Source organism: Pleurodeles waltl, chromosome 6 (assembly GCF_031143425.1).
Source record: "Pleurodeles waltl isolate 20211129_DDA chromosome 6, aPleWal1.hap1.20221129, whole genome shotgun sequence".
NCBI classification, from domain to species: domain Eukaryota; kingdom Metazoa; phylum Chordata; class Amphibia; order Caudata; family Salamandridae; genus Pleurodeles; species Pleurodeles waltl.
The window spans coordinates 180,361,639-180,381,710 of NC_090445.1; the positions used below are offsets into that span (position 1 = coordinate 180,361,639).

At 44.9% G+C, this 20,072-nt stretch overlaps 1 protein-coding gene across 2 annotated transcripts in view; it reads left to right on the forward strand.

The window, feature by feature from the left end:
• NBR1 (NBR1 autophagy cargo receptor) overlaps positions 1–20,072 on the forward strand; it is a 751,844-nt gene that overhangs the window by 113,229 nt on the left and 618,543 nt on the right. For both annotated transcript variants that reach the window (XM_069237768.1, XM_069237769.1), the window contains exon 7: positions 4,897–4,971. In XM_069237768.1, the coding sequence (XP_069093869.1) occupies positions 4,897–4,971 (75 nt within the window). The remainder of the gene's footprint in view (positions 1–4,896; positions 4,972–20,072) is intronic.

The following is a 20,072-nucleotide window of genomic DNA, read 5'->3' on the forward strand; positions in this document are numbered from 1 at the left end:
TTACTGGTAAGTTTCTAGTTAAGTGCACTGGAGGTGCCCAGGACCAGTAAATCAGATGCTACTAGTGGGCCTGCAGCACTAGTTGTGCCACCCACATTAGTAGCCCTGTAAACATTGCTCAGACCTGCCACTGCATTGTCTGTGTGCAGTTTTAAACTCCCAGTTTGACTTGGCAAGTGTACCCACATGCCAGGGCTAAACCTTCCCATTTACTACGTAAAGACACCCCTAAGGTAGGCCCTAGGTAGCCCCAGGGGCATGGTGCAGTGTATGTTTCAGGTAGGACATATATTAGTGTCTTTTATATGTCCTAACTGTGAAATACTGCCAAATTCGGTTTTCACTGTGCAAGGCCTATCTCTCTCATAGGTTAACATGGCGGCTGCCTTTAAATATCCTTAAAGCTCAGATTCCCTTTGAGAGCAGATAAAAATGTGAAGTTTAGGGTTTCTGAAGTCACAATTTAAAAATACATCTTTTAGTGAAGTTGGTTTTTAAATTCTCTGTTTGAAAATGCCACTTTTAGAAAGTAGGCATTTTCTTGCTTAAACCATTCTGTGAATCTGAATGTTTGTGGATTGTTTGCCAGGTCAGTTTGACAGTTGAGCTGTTTTGCACCTCTCCGGACAGTGACACAAAAGGGGCGGAGGTGTAGCCTGCATATCCTGATGAGCCATCTGAGCTAGAGGGGAGTCCTGGAAGGACTGTGCCTGCCCCCACACAGTGCAGTCTCCGACCCCCTGGTGTGTGTCTGGAGCCTGGCCTGGTCAAGGAAGGATCTTGCAAACACTTGAGGCTTTGCTCTGAAGTTTGCCAACTTCAAAGGCAGAACAGGGTATAAGAAGACCCAAAACCCCAGACATTTAGAATTTTTCTGGAATCAAGAGGAACCTCTGCCAAGGAGAAGAGCTTAAGGGCTGGAGGAGGAGTACTGTCCCTTTGCGGTGTTGCTTTTTGTTGCTGCTTCTGCCTTAAAAGAGTGCAAAGGGTGAATTTTGCTGTGTGTCCTGCTTCAGAAAGTTCTCCAAGGGCTTGGAGTAGAGCTTGCCTCCTGTTGGAAGTCTCAGGGACACCAAAGACTTCAGTTTCCTCGACCTGCAGCACTGGGAATAGTGTGTTTTGTGCTGCTTAAGAGGAGAAACCGCCGCCAGTGATGCCGCTGGCCTGCACCGTGACCTGCCAGCACCGCACAGAGTCTCATTGCCCAGCTTTGCACCGCAACCCTGGTCTCACTGACTGCGTCATCGGACTTCACCGAGCCACTGCTCGCACCGCTACCTGTGGGCCCCGCACTCTGGCATTGCCTGTTCACACCGCAGCCTGGGCATACGCTGCCGCTCCTGCTGACACCGGCACCACTGCTTGCACCATGGCCTGTGGACACCGCTCGTGAGGTATACGAAGTGCTGTCCCGTCCCCCACCACAGCCCCAGTCCACCGACACCAGCATCATCGACTTCAGCGTTGTCACAGGCATCCTGCCTGCACCGTGGCCTGTGGACACCGCTCTTGAGGGTCACAAAGCACCATCCCGCCCTGCACCGCTGGCTTGGGCCTACCGATGACAGCGCTTCAGCAACGACGACGACCATGACCTCACACCGCCCCGCTTCACACCGCAGCCCCGATCTCACTGATGCTGCTGGACACCGTCACCGAGCCGCTGTCTGCACCACAAATAGATGCCCCTCTTATATTTTAACCAGATTATAATGAATCTATCCTGGTATGGGGTTTTATTTGAGCCACCTGAAAATGACATTTTTAAACAATAAACAGCTTCAAGGCAGCCATTAACTGTCTACAAAAGACTGGGATATGTGAAAATCTCAAAATGGAGAACTATTTTGCATTCAGCTATCCTACTATAAACTGTAGGAGGGGGTCAGGCAATTAGAGCTATCACCTTTTAGACTATCAGTAAACTATACTTGAACCTAGGAGACTCTCCAACACCCTAGAATCCCAGATAAGGGTTTAAGGCTTGATTTTTACTAAGCCGTTATTGAAGCAGTTTTATTCTTGGTAACATTTTAATACATAGGTGTCCTCAGCTTCTGACAATGCAGAAGCTACTGTTGTCAACGTTTGAACTTCTCACCCCTGTAGTTTAAAGGGATAAGCATATTGGGTATTAACTGTAGGTGAGTTTAATGCCAAAATATCTGTCATGTGCTTTCAAATTATAGAGATGTTGAAATGGAGAAAGCTTGGAATATTACAATGACCTTGTTTCCCTAAAGTTCCAAGGCAGGTAAACGAAGAATAACACTCTTGGGTCAATTGAGGGGAGTGGGCTGTGTGATATAAAAGGGGTGTCTGAAAGATGACCTCTCTGCAAGTCCAACCCACAAAAACCAAGCCTCAATGGAGATACAACTACTGATTAGATGATATCACTCAATTCTATCTGTCAAAGTAGCTTTCCCCTTAGAAAACATCAGAATAGAATCTAAAGGGTGGGTGTATTCTGAGACAAGTCATGTAATCAAATGTATTGTAGCCCACAAAATATCTCTTTGCTCCGTGAAATGTTAATCAACTTGCTTGATCTTGTTACTGGATTTGAAACTAACATCATGAAGGAATTTCATATTTGCATGAATAGTTTTATAATATCAGCTGATGATTAGCGATACAAACTAACGATACAAAACCGCATCGCCAGGGATGGGGAAGAGTGGGAAATGGCAGCAAAAATAAAAAGGAAAACCCGGAGGCAGTTCAGGCAGTGTCCTTCAAGCTGAGCTTAACTAATCGGATTCTGGAGAAAAGAGATACATTGATACTGGGCAGCCCTCAATAAAAACAGTACTGGTGTATAATAGCACTATAAAATGACACCAAGGCAGCTACATCTTTGATACCAGTTCCCTGGCAGGCCTGAATAGAGTATCTCAGATCTATATGTCCCTCATGTCACCGAAATGTTGCTGTACTACCTTCAGGAGCTTGACATACTATTGAGCCCCCTCCCACATGGTCTGCCATTACTTCTGACAATTTCTTTTCTCTGGCAAGCCACACATTCAGGGGCATTGGGACTTGACCAGATTCCAATTAGTGATGAAACAAACCCTCTACTCTGAAGAAAATATTGCATTCCCTGTTGCAAAACTGGCTATATTACAGGCATTAAAAAGGGTACTCGCAAGTCGCTCAGTAGTTAGCGAGAGATTGCCCTCTTCTAATCAGTAAGGACAGTTTTTTTTCACAAAAAGTATTTTTGGGCAGCTTTGCCTGGTTCATAGATAATGTAATTGTTCAATCCGAGCAGGCTGGTTTTAAAGCCAGCTGATTGATAACAAAGCAATTGCATAGTCCATTTTGGAAAGTTATGTTGGTTATGTTGGCCTTGGGGGGACAGGCAGCTTGCACTTCATTCTTTCCTCTCACCAGTCTCAGACACCGTCTGTAGATTTAAAAAGTTAATAATTTCTCTTAACACTTGTGCTTGATGTAGGGTACTGTTGCGTGTAGAAGAAGCAGTCAACAGGATCCCAACAAAGAAGTCTTAAACAAGGGTGTTTTAGCTGCTATTAGTTTCTCTCTGCTTGCAGGATCTACCAGTGGTTTGCCCCTCTGCATACTCTGCTATAGTCTGGTGATTGTAATACTCTTTGACCTAACTTCAAAGATGTCTCAGAGATAGGTGAATTGCAATCATACATGTGCAAACACGTTTTGTATATTAACATTTCAAAAACCAAGGTGATCGCATTCAGGGTTCAGAATAGTAATAACTTATGGTACAATTGAGTGCTGGACAGTGTTAAGACACCTTTTTTAGGGAAACAAATTATGACCTAAGCAACAAACGACACACATCCCTCCAAGGTGACAAAGCGCTGGATTATAGAAAGGGGGCTTGATTCTTTCAACACATACTTAGGTTATAAACACACTAAACACTTCATCTCCACTTACAAAGCTAACATTTCACCTGCTTTAGTCTATGTTGTTGAATAGATACCCTGCACATCTTAGTCTTTCTTTAATAAAATATTTGGTATAATTCTAAGCTAGCTTTGCCCTCTGAGCCCATCAGTCAGATACAAACATGAAGAATAGAATACTGTCATCTTGCATAATGGACATGGGTGCTGTGATTCTCAGAGATTTACAGTTTATCCTTTCACAAGAAATATTCCCCAAGGGAACTATCGAAAGGAGAGTACTTTATGGGAATAGGGACACAAAGTTTGATCAAAAACAGTCCTGATTAGTTACAGTGCTTTGGGTTCCCTGAAGATCCTCAAGAGCTAGTTACCAGTCAATTACAAACACCCCTGAAAAACATGTTACCTGTGGTAAGTCTCAGACTGCATTCAGACCTCAATAATTAGAAAATAACAGTAGACTCTGCTCTTGCAATTAAACGTAATCCACACTTGAATTATAACTGAATTATAATCATACAGTTTATTTTTGCTAAGGGTGAATGCCCTCCCACTAAGGGTTACAACAGCTCTTGGGTAAGACTTGCTTGTTACAAATGCATCTCTACCTTATGTGCCAGTATAATTCAAGATTTTAATCTTGTCATTTTGTTTGCCATGCCTTAAGAACACAAAAACAAGAAGGTGATGTATGGAATGCTTGAATTAACCTCTGTGAAAGAGCTAGGCAGTCACAGCTACATGGGAACCCCCAGTTATAAAAAAATAAGTGCTGAGGCCCAAACCAAAGGCTACTTAGTCTTGATTCAACGGCATACCTCTTTAGCCCCTCACCAGTCACTCCCTGTCTTTTTATATCGCGCATTTGTTTGTAGTTAATCCAGGACATATTTTTTAGCCCTCCTCTGTAAATATCAAATCTTTTTTCAGCAGATATGTTTGCTTTTGAGGTGTATGCATTTAGAAGTATGTTAACTGTCTTTTGTTTATTCCACAGAACCTGCAGAGACAAAGTGAGGGAGAAAGGATCAGTGAAAAGCCCCCGGAGTGGTTTACTAGTTACATGGAAAATGTAATGTATTTTTATTTAATGCAACAAGTTCAGTCTTTATGAAGCTGGGTTTGTAGGTTTCTGGGAAATGTTTGAGCATGCATCTGAATTATAAGATGCCTATACTTTCTTGAATTTGGTTACCCAATTACAGTTGTCTCGCTTTGGTAGCAGGAGAGTCTGAATTGCAAACTGCCATGGTAGAACTTTTCAGCATCTGAATCCTTTGCTGCCAGTGGGGGTGGGTGTTTAACTCCGATTTACCCATCCACCCCTCCTCCACTACACCACAAAGGAATTCTTTGTTTAGTGTTGGGGAATGAAGGAGTTGAAAAGGAAGGGTAATTCCCCTTACACACCTGAGTGCAACACTTTTTGTCCATCACCCCCTCCTCCCATCCCCCTCACTGCCCAAGGGGAGGAGCAGATTAAAGGGGCTTTACCAGAAATCTGCCATAAGGGACAGAAAGCCAACTAGAAAGTGGGTGAAAAAAGTAGGGATGGGAGTGGCCGGGCCAGGCATCCGCCTTTTAGAGTTTCTACATCCCCTAGGCAAGCAAGAAGAAATTTTTGATTCTTTTTGGACAAAGTTTTGTCATATGAGCTGGCAGAGTGGGAGTACAATTTCCTTTCCCTTGCCATTCTGAATGGCAGCCCTATTGAACTAAACCGCCATTGAGGGAAACCTGCCAAACAGTTCTGAAAACTAATCACTCGGTGTAGTCTGGGTGCTGTGTGGGTAGAAGGCAGGGCATTTGCCTGGTTGTGTGGCCTGTCCTGGTAGTGACAAACAGCTTATCTAGATTCTCGCTACTGTGAGTGCTACCTCTCTCATAGGATTGCATCGGAAATGCCCTAACATATGTCTAAGTGGTATTGTCTAACCTATGAGGGGTAGCGTAGACATGCTTTGTATGGTTGTAATGGTAGTGAGAAATGCTGCTTACTGGTGTAGATAGATTTTTTTATTACCATTGTAGAAATGCCACTTTTAGAAAGTGGGCATTTCTCTGTGCTTATGACTCTGGTGTTTTGCAGCTTGACTCCAATCCACGTGTGGGACAGAGTGACACCTAGGCTTTGTGCATACCTTGCAGACAGCCTGTACACAGGGTGGATTGCTGTGTCACAAGAGTGCATCTGCTTATTGAATGGTCTTCCTGGGCTGGGAGAGGTGGGGCACACCTGTATGTGTAAAGGCTGTGCCCTGGCCTCACATAAAGGGCTCGTTTACCCCCCACTGATGTCTGTAGCCAGTGCTTGAGGAGAAAAGGGACACTCCTGGAACCGGTTAGTACTGATTGGAACCCCTTCGCCCCCTTTTGTGGAGGCTGTGCAAAATGAGTCTATGTGCAGGGGGCCTCCCCCCCCACATTTTTAAAGCACTTTAGGAATTGGAACCGAACTTCTGCCAGAGAGGCTACTGGACTGTACAAAGGACTCATCTGGACTGCCCTTTTGGTTGTTGCCCTGCTGCCTGGCATCTGCTAGGTGGCACAAAGGACTCATCGGGATCGCTTTACTGTTCGTTGCCCTGCTGACCAACTGCCCCCTAGGCTCGAACTGGACTGGCTTTGCTGGGTAGGTTGTGATGATTGCCCCTACCTTGCCTGTTGGGTGCTGGTCTCCCCATCCACTACCGCCTGCCTTCGTGTCCCCCTGAGTGCTTCTGTGGAGCCCAGCGCTGTGAGTAGCTCCTTGCTCGGAGATCGCTTCATTTCTGCATTCGCGTGTGGAGAGCACTGGGCTGGAGCCTTTGTAGCACACGTTGTGCGCTCTGCCTGAGGGGCGCTACATTAGGCAGGAGCCAACATGAGGAGCGTGCCCCTAGTTATGAGGAGTGTGTGTATATTGTCGCTGCCAAGGGTGTGAAACGCCATTCCCCGGCAGTGTGAACAGAGAGCACCTTGTAGTGGCACCAGCAAGCCTGTGCCTCTGTCATCTGAATCCTGACTAGCACGGTGGCGCTCCGAGCAGCTGTGTGCTCACACCGCAGCGTCCCCAGCCTTCACCTCAGAGCCACATGAGGGCGCCATTGCCTCTGAAGGGCAGAGGAAAGTCTGCAGCAGCCCCAGTGGCATGGCTATTTACCAGGAATCGGAAAGAGATCTCCCCGCTGACGGATGAGTTGTATGAGTGCCCCACCTGTGACAGCCTGCCAGTTCCTGCCGAGCCCCTTTGTTGCTTTTAGGGAAGTACTGCATTTTCTGTAATAAGAGCGTAGGAGCTCCAGGATCAGGACAGATGTGTCCCTGTTTACCTCATAATTTCGAAATAAAGCGCAGACGCTCTACGACCTTCATTCAGAAGGCATTATTTAGGAGATGGTGAAGTCATGATAATGTCTTGGCATTTTTTATGACGTTTATCCTGACATGTACATTCTGGGTAATAATGACAACCGGACTACTGCTTGAGACACAGAATAACCAGTAACCTTTTTGTTTACCGGACTGCTGCTTATTGTTGCAGAGTACTAGTAACTTGTGTGATGTTCTGACAACTGCTTGTGTAGCATGGTATTACTGATGCACATTGTGTTTGGTCTAATGATGTTTTATGCAATACAGTTTATTTTTGTATAACTTGGTGTTGTGTTTCCTTTGTGGTGTATTTATTGCATCACATGTTGTGTGCATTGTGCAATTGCTTACACATTGCCTCTAAGGAAAGTCTGACTGCTCCTGCCAAGCTACCAAGGGGGTGAGCAGGGGTTATCTTGGGTGTGTAACTTCCTCGCCCTGACTAGAGTGGTGGGTTCTGCCTCGCTTAGGTGAATACGCTTGCCACCCACAAACCCCGTTTCTAACAGAGAACATCATAGGTTTTTTTCACCATTTTTCCAACACAAAACAAACATTTGCTATAATTTGCCTGTTTTCTTTGTTCCCTTGATGGAATACAGAAAACCCATTAAACTCTCCGAAAAGTCTGGAACTACTTTTGAAACATTGTAAAGTTGTCAGCAGCATTGTTGCATAAACATCTGTGTTCTAGAATTATGTGATTGGCTTGAATATATATAATAGAAACTATTAATGTGCTGTCTGAGTGTATTCGTATAGAACCCTTATTAAGAAAAAGTGTTTGTATTATTTTCTGCATTATAGACTAGAAGTATGCATTAACAAAAGTGGCTGTTTCAGTTTTGCTACTTTGAAATGATTCTCTTGCAGAGGATTCAGATTTCTGCAAGGGAAACAGATGCAATGACTTTTGACCAAACCCTTGGACTGGTGCAACTTTACATGCCAAATAGGACAATACAGAAGGCTGAAACCTCAGCTTCCAAGATTCCAGTACTCCTGACATCTTGTGCAAAAAAAAAATAAGTACAAAATCAATTATCTTAATGTTCATAAGCAGGCTTCTAATGGTCTTCCAAAACAAGGTGGTTCTTCATACCCAAAAAGACACTAGAGTATTCTCCCGACCAGTCCGTTGTATAAATGGGATTCAGGTCATTGTTCAGAATCACCAGAATATACATTTCTCTAGCTAGCATGAAGGAAGGTTTCAACTCTATTAAGGAAACGGAGGCGAGGAGCATGTATCATCTTTCTTCACTTTATTCCACAGAAGCCTGATCAACATTCTACCTTTAGCAGGAGACATAGGGAAAAAAGAAACAAGAACCCTCAATCACTCAGTAAACAGTCATCCTCATATGTCTATCAACACTGTTTATGCCCCCCTCCTTTCTTCGTATGACAGTTGCTTCCCAATAAGTGAGATCCACTCCTACGTGATTCATTCTTGCTTTGAGACCTCATTCCTTGAAATAATTGAGACAATCTTGTAATATCATATTTGAAACCTGTTGAACATATCCTCAATTAAATGCATAGGCAATAATGCCAATAAAGTCCAGTATCATGCATAACCTTCATTGCGACTAAATAACTATACATTTTGACTGTATAACCTTCTCTGTAGAATATGCAGCTTTATACCAGGCATCCTCAAGAATCAATAACCATAACATAATTCCTCATATACTTATTCCTTATGAAGCTTTCCAGAAGTCTGACTGGATTTAAACTCGTTATCAGGAAGAGTACAAAATATCTTGAAGTGGGTCGGAAAAACCCTTGCCTCCGTGTCCTTAAAAGAATTTAAACTTTACTTCACGTTAGCTAGGAAAATGTACATTCTGTGCCAGGACCAGAGGCTCAGATTATGTACGTTCAAAGCTTATCTACTACCAGTGTAGCCATATGAGTCACTGGCTTAAAATAGAAAAGTGTAAAGGTTGAATTTGACAAACAGTCAGCTGCGCTCAAGATATCTTCTAGGCGAGCTCCCTGCAAAAATGCTCTTGGATGACATGGGACCCCTTTCCGAATGCTCTCCAAAAATTGAAATGTCACCTCCTGCAGGGGATGTCCCTCACCTACTGTGCTTTATTGGGGGAAGTGACCGCCTTAAATGGCTTAAGCAAGGCAATCAATAGTTGATGTTCCCCAGGTGGTCAAGAACCTCCTCTGTCAAAGCCTCATAAGTCTTAAGACATCTCACAACGCATAACTTTGGCTGTTGCGCAAACTCCAACTTTGTCCAGCTGCAAATATAAAAAGTAACTCCCTCGAAGGTGAAAACCATACCAGTAATATCCAGGGCTCACATCAGAGACACGTTTGCAAGAAACCAAACATAGCAACATTGCCAACTTACCTGATAACTGTTTTCTGGAATGGTACTTTTTTTTGCAGCCACAAAAGAAAAATATTTGAGCCTTGTTAGCATCCTATAGAACTGAATATTTGAGTTCAGGCAGGACCAAGACCCTCATGCCTCTCATCAGCTTAAGAATCATGGAATGTTCCCTTACAGGAATCCCCTCAATGGAGAGGTGACCTGCAGAAATGGCAGAATGAAAAGTATTTACCTACCTGTAAACCATCTCTTCCTTCACCAAGGAAGAAAAGAAGTTCAAGATCTGAACGATTTGTACCTCTTGTTTGTCCCTTCAGCCCAAGCTTTGGCCAAGAGACTTTGAGCTGTCTCCGAAAGTCCTCTAACTTTCCACCTGGTCCTGAAATCCTCCATGCCATAAGGAACAATTGTCCATCCAGGACCATGCGGTGGGGATTCCTTGGGGATCCCAAAGTAAATCTGTAGTGAAATGTGTGTTTTGACCACTGACTTTGTGTTGCACCACTTTGCACCTGGATTAGCTGTCCAGTGTTCCCCAGTTACAGACTACATTTTGTATTCAGTTTAGCCTTAGATTCATTCTGCCTATTGACTTTATCGTAGCATTAGACACTGCCATGTTAAAGGCTGCTTGTAATTTTCCTCATTGTAAACTGTCCATTCTGTCTTGTTTTCGTGCTTTTTCTCACCAAGGGCTTTGGTTGATAAGGATGTAATCAGACAGCAGGGAGCGGCCTTGTTTTGATTTGGCATCTTGGGATTGTGGCCAAACCCCAATGTGTTATTTTCAAATCATTCCTAAACTAGCCAGCATGTTTGAATTGCGAAATGAGGGTTTTTTTTCCAGAAAGCTCCTTTTGGGTTTTTAAGATATAAAAAGACCCAGTGCGACAGTGAAGAGGGTCAGTGGCCTCAATCAGGATTCTAGATGTCAGATGCCTGATATCTTTCCCGTGAGGGTAGAGATCTCTTTCTCTTTCGCAGTCGAACGGGGTCATCGTCTTGCTGGCATGAGAAAGATGAATAACCTGGCAGGCCCTACGGTGATGCACTTTTAATTATTTGCTTTGCATTATAGTATAAATACATATATTTGCTGTGCATATTGCAGTGTAGAATCATTTTGGTATATTTTCCTTTCATTGCTGTGACTATTTTTAAGCGTGTGCTTTCAACATGCTAATCTCTTTTTAGGAACCTCGTGGTTAATAAATGTCTTCTTTGAACTAAGAAGTGCATTCCAGAGACTTTTGTCAGCTTGGTCATTAGTGAAAAGCAAAACAATATCCTGCCTCTGGGGAAGACTGACTGGAGAATCACAAGGAAGTTCCATCATTACTGGAAGCCATACTTGAGACCTTCTGCCTGCTCACGAGGGAGGCCACCCTTGTCAGCAAAGCAAACAAAGGAAAATCGTATCCCTCTTCCAGGCTCTAATCCTGCGGGAACGCATCCTTTGCGCTGCTTGTGGGTCCAGCCTCCAACTGAAGAAACGGGCGAGGTGAGAATCCAAGCAAGAAGCAAATCTGTCTATGGAGAACAGAGCAAATATATCTATGGTCCCCAGAGCATCTGGATCACCTGAAACACTTCTGGATGAAGTTGCCATGCACTGAGATCTTAAAGATTTCTGGAGTGTTAAGCGCTACCTCGTTGGCTCACCCTGGGAGGTACTACTCTGTCACCAAAATGTCTCAATCTAGGCAGTACTGCCAAATACCCTTCGCTAGATCCTCCAGATGTTTGGAACGTGGACCCTCCCAGATGATTGATGTAACTCACCCCCAAGATGTTGGGCATTTTCAACAGGACAGAGCAACTAACCTTGTCCTTCCTTCAGCACTGAACCGTGAAGGAGCATATCAGGAGTTCCATGCAGTTTGTGTAGAGATTGCTCTTCTGAGGACCATTTTCCTCTTGTGGATACACCTACACAGCTGGCCCCCAACCTGACTGACTTGAGTCTGACTCGATATCTATGTCCAGACTGGAACTGAAGATAGTCCTCCCATACCAGGCCTCTATACGAGTCAACCACCATCCCATCTCGTCCTTATCTTCGTCTGTTAGATGATCACTACTGAATAAGGCAAACCTTCATACAACTGCTGCACTTTCAACTGCCGCAGATCCCTGTAGTGAGAGGTCCCAGAAGGATGGCCTGGATGGACAATACCAACAGGCCCATCAGCCTGGACAGCTGCGTGAGAGACTTGTGAACGATCCAACATCTTGTATAGTGCGTGGCGGATTTTCCTCATCTTTGAGGGCAGGCTCAGGGTAGACTTCTTTGAATTGATCACCATTCTCAGAACAATTGTTCTCTGAGCTGGGAGTGGAAGCAGGGACAACGGTTTGTTGCTTACCAACATCAATTTTCCCACCAAGTGGACTGTTGTTTGGAGGTGGACTGACCAAGCCAGAGGGCACTGATCCATCAGCAAGAGATCGTCAAGATAGACGATTAAACGAACGCCTCTGCCGTGGAAGAACTCTACCACTGGCCTGAGAACCTTGTTGAAACACCAGGGGGTGTGCAACAGACCAAAGGGTAGCATCAGAAATTCGTAGACCTGAGGACCCCAGCAGATTTGCAGAAACCTGCAATGCGGCAAAAACAACACATTTGTGAGATAAGCATCTTAGAGGTCTAGCCAACCCATCCAATCTCCTGGCCTCAGAAGGTCACAGAGGAGATGGATACCCTCCATCTTGAAGTGGTGATGCACAAGCTAATCGTTATATTCCTTGAGGTTAATTACTAGCCGTTGACTCCCATCTCTTCTCCACTAGGAAAATATTGCTCACAAACACATTGGGGTGCTAGACTGAAAAAACCATCACCAGTTTCCTCTACAACTCTTAGATCTCCTGGTCGATCAAGGGTGGCTGGCCCTGGGAAATACCAGTTAACGTAGCCTGACCTGTTGCAAAGGGATGCCCAAGAATTCCAAGTGAAAACCATGAACACCCTGGAGAACCCAGGAGTCGGAAGTCACTGCCTGCTTGTTGTCCTTATGCAATGCCAGTCACCCTTCTATTTTTAGTTGGGAAGAAAGGAGAGTCCTTACCTTGGGCAGATCCTTGATTGCAGCCTCGACCAACTCCTCTGCTCCCACAAGCAGGATGGAAACGACGGATGCATTGGTGGTGAAGCGGCTGGACGAGCGCCCTCTACAACGCCTAGCCTCATGAAAACCTTACAAGAAAAAATATTCTTAATTGAAGTTTGTGTCTTAAAGAGCGAATTGCCAAGTTCTTTAAAAAAAGGGATCCCCAAACAACTCTCTTGCTCATTTGGACCCACCTCTTATGCGGCCAGATCCCCAGCTTTGGGACCACCTTAATGAGGAGGGAGTGCCTCCTCTTTTGAATAGCACAGTTAGCATTGCCAAGTAAATTAGCTGCCCTTTGGGCTCAGCCTGAGAGCATCTCCGGGGATATAAGGGCCCCTGACTGGTTCACCTCCTTGGCCAAGTTGAGTATCCTTGGTAAGGGGTCCAACCACATCCAACAATTTATCATGGCATGACCGCCAAGAGCGGTCAGTGCCCTTCTTCAGTTCTTCAATTCATTTTGCTAGGAAAGTGGCCATTCTCTCATCAATTTCTGCTGTAAAGGCCACGTTGCTTTCCAGGGACAGGCAGGAACACTCTGCCTGGGAACGGACCCCAGCCTCCTTTTCCAGGGGTTTACTAAGGCGTCTACCCACTTAATTTGCTACCTTAGGCCAAGGGGACCACATCAAGTACTGGGAATGGACCAGATCACGTAGGTCCAACATGTCTGCCACCAAACAGTCTGGTTGAGATGCAGGGAGGGAGCAGAGGGGAGTAACCACATCTGATGAAGGACTACAAGGCCTTGAGGGACTAGGGTTGTCGTCTGACTCACCTTGTGAGTCATTGTCCCCTACCAGCTGAGGCGATGGGGCCAGCTGAAAAAGGGCCTGCTCAGACCACTGTGACTAGGACTGAAGGAAGCCTCTTTTTAGGCACTTAAATGTTTGTTATCGATGCTCAATGGGGCGCTTGCTGGCCTGATGCAGGGAAGCCAGGCACCCAGATGCTATGTCATGGCCTTGTTGGTGGGCCTGGGTCAGCCTGTCAGTCGTTTACTCCAAGGGCTCGAGTGCCAGGGACACTGTGTGTTGAATGAAGGCTCTACTGCCTCGCACAATTCCTTGTCCAGAAGCAAAAAGGAGGTTGATTCCCCCTCAAAGTATTCGGATTTAGGTGCCTGCATGATAGGCTAAGTATTGGTCCTAGGAAACCTAGCTATGTGGGGAGTTATTGACTCAAAACAGATGAGACAAACACCTGATAAAAACACTTAAGAGTACACAGTCTGGGCCTATCCGTGCAGTGCCGAAATATGCTGCCAGTGCCCTACTGAATGAAGATAAACAACTTGTAACACTCCGAGCCCAACACTAGATGGCAGGATAATGCACAGCATGTGAATCTGCAGCGTCTCATGCCACAAACAGATGTACAATGGGTAAGTGACATTTTCCATATATAGTCCTGCCATCTAGTGTTGGGCTCGGAGTGTTACAAGTTGTTTTTCTTCGAAGAAGTGTTTTCGAGTCACGGGATCGAGTGACTCCTCCTCTTCAGCTCCATTGCGCATGGGCATCGACTCCATGTTAGATTGTTTTCTTTCCGCCATCGGGTTCGGAAGTGTTTCTTTTTGCTCCAGTAGTTCGAGTCGGAAAAGTTCTAAAAACTCTCTACTTCGTCGTTATTGTTTCAATCGTGTATCATCTCTATTCGACATTTCTGTACCGTTGAATCCAACTTCTTTACTCGCCCATCGAGGCACCTGCGCCCACCTCGGGCCTGGTCGGGCCGACAGTGTGGAAGCCTCATGGACCGGACCCCATTTCGCTTCTGTCCTCGGTGCCACGCCAAGTTCCCATATACAGACCAACATCTCTTCTGTAATCTCTGTCTACGTCCAGACCATTGAGAGGATACTTGTGAGGCCTGCAGATCCTTCCACTCGAAGAAGACTCTACGAGACAGAAGAGCGCAAAGGTTGGAAATGGCGTCGAGAAGCACCGAACGTCTCGTCATGGAGGAAGAGAAGATTATGCACACTGCAGTCTCTGTCCGAGGGTCCGATTCAGAGCAGGAGTCCGAGGAGGGCAGACCGCTCACGGCAGGACAGCACATGAGTACACCTGCCCCTGTCTAATCCAAGCCCAAACATAAGGCCACTGCCAGCAGGCCATGGCTAAAACCGCAAGACGACCTCCGGTGACCAAGCAACAACTTCGGCACCGAGAAAGGCCACACCACCGAAGCCTTCGGACTCGAGCCGAAGCACTGGCTCCGAAACAGGAAAACACCGACCCATCGAGTCTAAGCCTCAAAAATTGCTTTTGGGAGCCGAGGCCAACATCCACTCCCGGCCTTTCAATCCAGAGAAAACCCGCTTTGGAGCCGAAAAGACCCAGCTACACAGAGGAGCATGGACTTTCGAAACAACTTAAAGAAAGCAATAGATTTTCGAAGGAACTCACACAAATGGAGGACATTGATGAAAGGCAGGCCAGAATTCATATTCATAAAGACACTGGCCAGATTATAACTGCACCTCCTCTGAAGAATAAGAGGAATCTAGCCTTTCAAGGACAATTGGACACTGATCAACCACCAGCTAAAGTGCAAAAGCCTAAGCAAAAATCTCCACCTCCACAATTTTCACCTCATCAGTCTCCTCCTCATTCTCCTCACCTGCTTGTCTCTCCACCTACTACTCCTACACCTGCACAGTCTCCTGTACATTCTGTAGATTCACAAAAGGACAATTTCAATCCATGGGACCTCTATGATCCAGATCCCATTCCGGATAACAGCCCAGACTGCTATCCTTCCAAACCATCACCACCAGAAGATAGCACTGGATACACTCGAGTTCTGGCTAGGGCGGCATCATACCACAATGTTGCCATGCACACTGAGCCTTTTGAGGATGAGTTTCTCTTTAATACATTATCCTTCACTCACACTACTTACCAGTCCCTTCCCATGCTTCCAGGCATGTTAAAGCACGCACATCAAATATTTCAAGAGCCAATCAAGGCCAGGATCATCACTCCCAGAGTGGAGAAAAAATATAAACCACCTCCCTTTGACCCGGCATTCATTACTCAACAACTGCCTCCTGATTCTGTAGTTGTGAGTGCAACAAGGAAAAGGGCCAACTCTCAGTCATCTGGTGACGCACCGCCACCAGACAAGGAGAGCAGAAAATTTGATGCTGCTAGCAAAGAGTAGCATCGCAAGCACCCAATCAATGGAGAATAGCCAACTCCCAAGCACTACTGGCTAGGTATGATAGGGCCCACTGGGACGAGATGAAAGATACGATCCAGCATCTCCCCAAAGACCAACAAAAGAGGGCACAGCAAATAGTCGAGGAAGGGCAGGCTATTACTAACAACCAGATTAGATCAGCCCTAGACTCAGCAGACACATCAGCTAGGACAATCAATACTGCTGTTACTATTCGGAGACACGCATGGATTCGGTCGTCAGGGTTTAAGCCTGAAATCCAGCAGGCTGTCCTTAATATGCCATTCAGTGAGAAACAGATTTTTGGCCCTGAAGTTGATAGGGCCATTGAAAAGATGAAGAAAGACCCAGACACCGCTAAAGCCGTGGGTGCTCTGTATACTATGAAATACAGAGGCTCATTTTGTAAAACTCAATATAGGGGTGGTTTTAGAGCACACACAACTGAGGCATCCACCTCACAATCCAAATCATCTTACCAGCCTCAATACCAACGAAGTGGGTTTAGAGGAACTTATAAAGGCCAATTCCCCAGAGGTAGGGGAAAATATCAGCCAGCAAAACAAGCCTCAAAGCCAAAACAGTGACTCTCTCCACCTCTTCCCTCATCACACTTCATCTGTGGGAGGTAGACTGCAAACGTTCCACAAAAATTGGTTACCCATTACAACAGACAACTGGTATTGTCTATTATCCGTAATGGTTACTGCATAGAATTAGGACCAATTACCCCAGATAAACCTCCAAAACCACACAAACTCTCCTCCCAACACATCTCCATGTTGCAAGAACAAGTACAGTCACTATTACTCAAACAAGCCATGGAACTTGTACCACAAGATCAGATAGGAACAGGGGTTTACTTCCTGTACTTCCTTATTCCCAAAAAAGATGGAACCTTGAGACCAATACTAGATCTCAGAACTCTCAATCTTTACATCCTATCAGAACACTTTCACATGGTAACACTACAGGATGTAGTCCCACTGCTACAACAAGATTTCATGGCAACATTAGACCTCAAGGATGCGTATTTTCACATACCCAGGTTTGTAATGCGGGGAAAACATTACCAGTTCAAAGTGTTACCCTTCGAGAAAACAACCGCTCCCAGAGTATTTACAAAATGCCTTGCGGTAGTTGCAGCCTACCTAAGAAGACAACACATCCATGTCTTTCCATATCTGGGCGATTGGCTAATAAAATCCAACAGTCATACACAGTGTCAAAACCATACACATTATGTAATACAAACCCTACACACTCTAGGGTTCTCTATAAACTACCAAAAATCCCACTTGCAACCTGCGCATATTCAACAGTATTTAGGAGCCACACTAAATACGCAAACAGCACTTGCAAGCCCAAGTCCACAAAGGGTACAAACATTTCACAATGTATTAGCACAAATTCAGTCAAACCAACAGTACACAGTCACATTTTTTATGAAACTGTTGGCATGATGGCACCATGCATCGCCATTGTCCCAAATGCAAGATTAAACATGCGGCCCTTACAACAGTGCCTTGCAAAACAATGGTCGCAGGCACACGGTCAACTTCAAGATCTAGTGTTGATAGACCGCCAAACACGCATATCACTTCAGTGGTGGAATTCCACACATTTAAACAAAGGGCGGCCATTTCAAGACCCTGTGCCTCAAACCACACTTACAACAGATGCATCAATGATTGGATGGGGAGCACACCTCAACACTCACAGCATTCAAGGATAGTGGGACACCGAACACAAAAACGTCACATAATTCACCTAGAATTGCTAGCCGTATTCCTAGCACTCAGAGCCTTTCATCTGCTTCACGTTCACAAACACATTCTGATCAAAACAGACATGACTACAATGTATTACCTAAACAAACAAGGAGGGACCCACTCATCGCAACTGTCCCTTCTAGCACAAAAGATTTGGCATTGGGCAATACACAACAACATTCACCTGTTAGCACAATACATTCCAGAGATACACAACTAATTGGCAGATGTTCTCAGCCGAGATCATCAACAAACACACGAGTGGGAAATTCATCCCCAGGTGCTTCAGACATACTTTTATCACTGGGGAACGCCAGATATAGACCTATTCGCCACCAGCAAAAACGCAAAATGCCGAAACTTGGCATCCAGGTTCCCACACCCTCTATCCAAGGGCAATGCTCTATGGATCAACTGGTCAGGGATATTTGCTTACGCTTTTCCCCCTCTCCCTCTCATTCCGTTTCTAGTCAACAAACTGCGTCAAAACAAACTCAAACTTATACTTATAGCACCAATGTGGGCACGTCAACCCTGGTACACGACACTGTTATATCTGTCAGTAGTATCACACATCAAACTCCCCAACAGACCAGATCTGTTCACACAAAACAAACAACGGATCAGGCATCTAGATCTAGCAATACTCAATCTAGCGATTTGGCTCCTGAAGTCTTAGAGTTTGGATATCTACATCTTCCAAAAGAGTGTATGGAAATAATTAAACAAGCTAGAAAAAACCCTACCAGGCAGTGTTATGCGAACAAATGAAAAAGGTTTGTGTTTTACTGTCAATCTAAACAGATTGCCCCTCTTTCAGCATCAATACAAGACATTGTAGGTTACTTGCTTCATCTGCAAAAAGCAAATTTAGCTTTCTTGTCCATAAAAATACATCTCACTGCTATTTCAGCGTATTTGCAAAATATACAACACACCTCTCTATTTAGAGTCCCTGTTATCAAAGCCTTCATGGAAGGACTAAAATGCATCACACCACCAAGAACACCCCCAGTGCCTTCGTGTAATCTAAATATTGTACTCACATGACTCATGGATCCACCATTTGAACCTATGCATTCATGTCAGATTCGATATTTAACATGGAAAGTTGCATTCTGAGTTGCAATTACTTCATTAAGGAGAGTTAGTGAAATCCAAGCTTTCACTACTGAACAACCCTTCATACAAGTACACAAACATAAAGTGGTACTTCGGACAAACTTAAAATTTCTACCAAAGGTGATCTCACCGTTTCACATCAATCAAACAGTGGAACTCCCAGTCTTCTTCCCACAGCCAGACTGTGTAGCAGAAAGAGCGCTGCATACATTGGACATTAAAAGAGCTATGATGTATTACATTGATAGGACTAAATCATTTAGGAAAAACAAACAGTTATTTGTGGCGTTCCAGAAACCACATACTGGTAATCCTATCTCAAAACAAGGACTAGCTAGATGGATAGTAAAATGCATCCAGACATGTTACCTAAAAGCTAAAAAGCAGCTATTAGTAACACCAAAAACACATTCCACCAGGAAAAAAGGAGCAACAATGGCATTTTTAGGAAATATACCAATGACAGAAATCTGTAAAGCAGCCACTTGGTCAACAACCCATACATTTACCAAGCATTACTGTGTAGATGTGTTAGCAACACAACGGCCTCAGTAGGACAGGCTGTACTAAGAACACTATTTCAAACAACTTCAACTCTTACAGGTTGACCACTGCTTATGGGAGGCAAAACTGTTTTGTAGTCTATGCATAGCATGTGTATCGGCAGCTACACATGCCATTGAACGGAAAATGCCACTTACCCAGTGTACATCTGTTTGTGTCATGTTCCGCTGCAGATTCACATGCGCCCTCCCCGGGAGCCTGTAGCCGTTTAAGTTACAACATTAATTTGTACATATGTATATATATCTCTATTCCATTTGCATGGACATCTCTCTCTTTATACTCTATCACTCCTACCTTACCCTCTGCGGGAAAACAATCTAACATGGAGTCGATGCCCATGCGCAATGGAGCCGAAGAGGAGGAGTCACTTGATCTAGTGACTCGAAAACACTTCTTCAAAGAAAAACAACTTGTAACACTCCGAGCCCAACACTAGATGGCAGAACTATGCATAGCATGTGAGTCTGCAACGGAACATGCCACGAACAGATGTACACTGGGTGTTTGGCATAGCCTTCAATAATCTTCCCAGGAATATTGCAGGCTACGCAAAAACATTTGATGACCCTTGGTGGGATGGTGTCCTCTAGGGTACTAACAGAACGAGCCTGCACGGGCCCCCAGGGGTAATTTGACCTACCCGCCCCTCCAGCTGACGTAATGGTTGCCAACCAACAAAATACACAAAAATGGGTCAAAACCC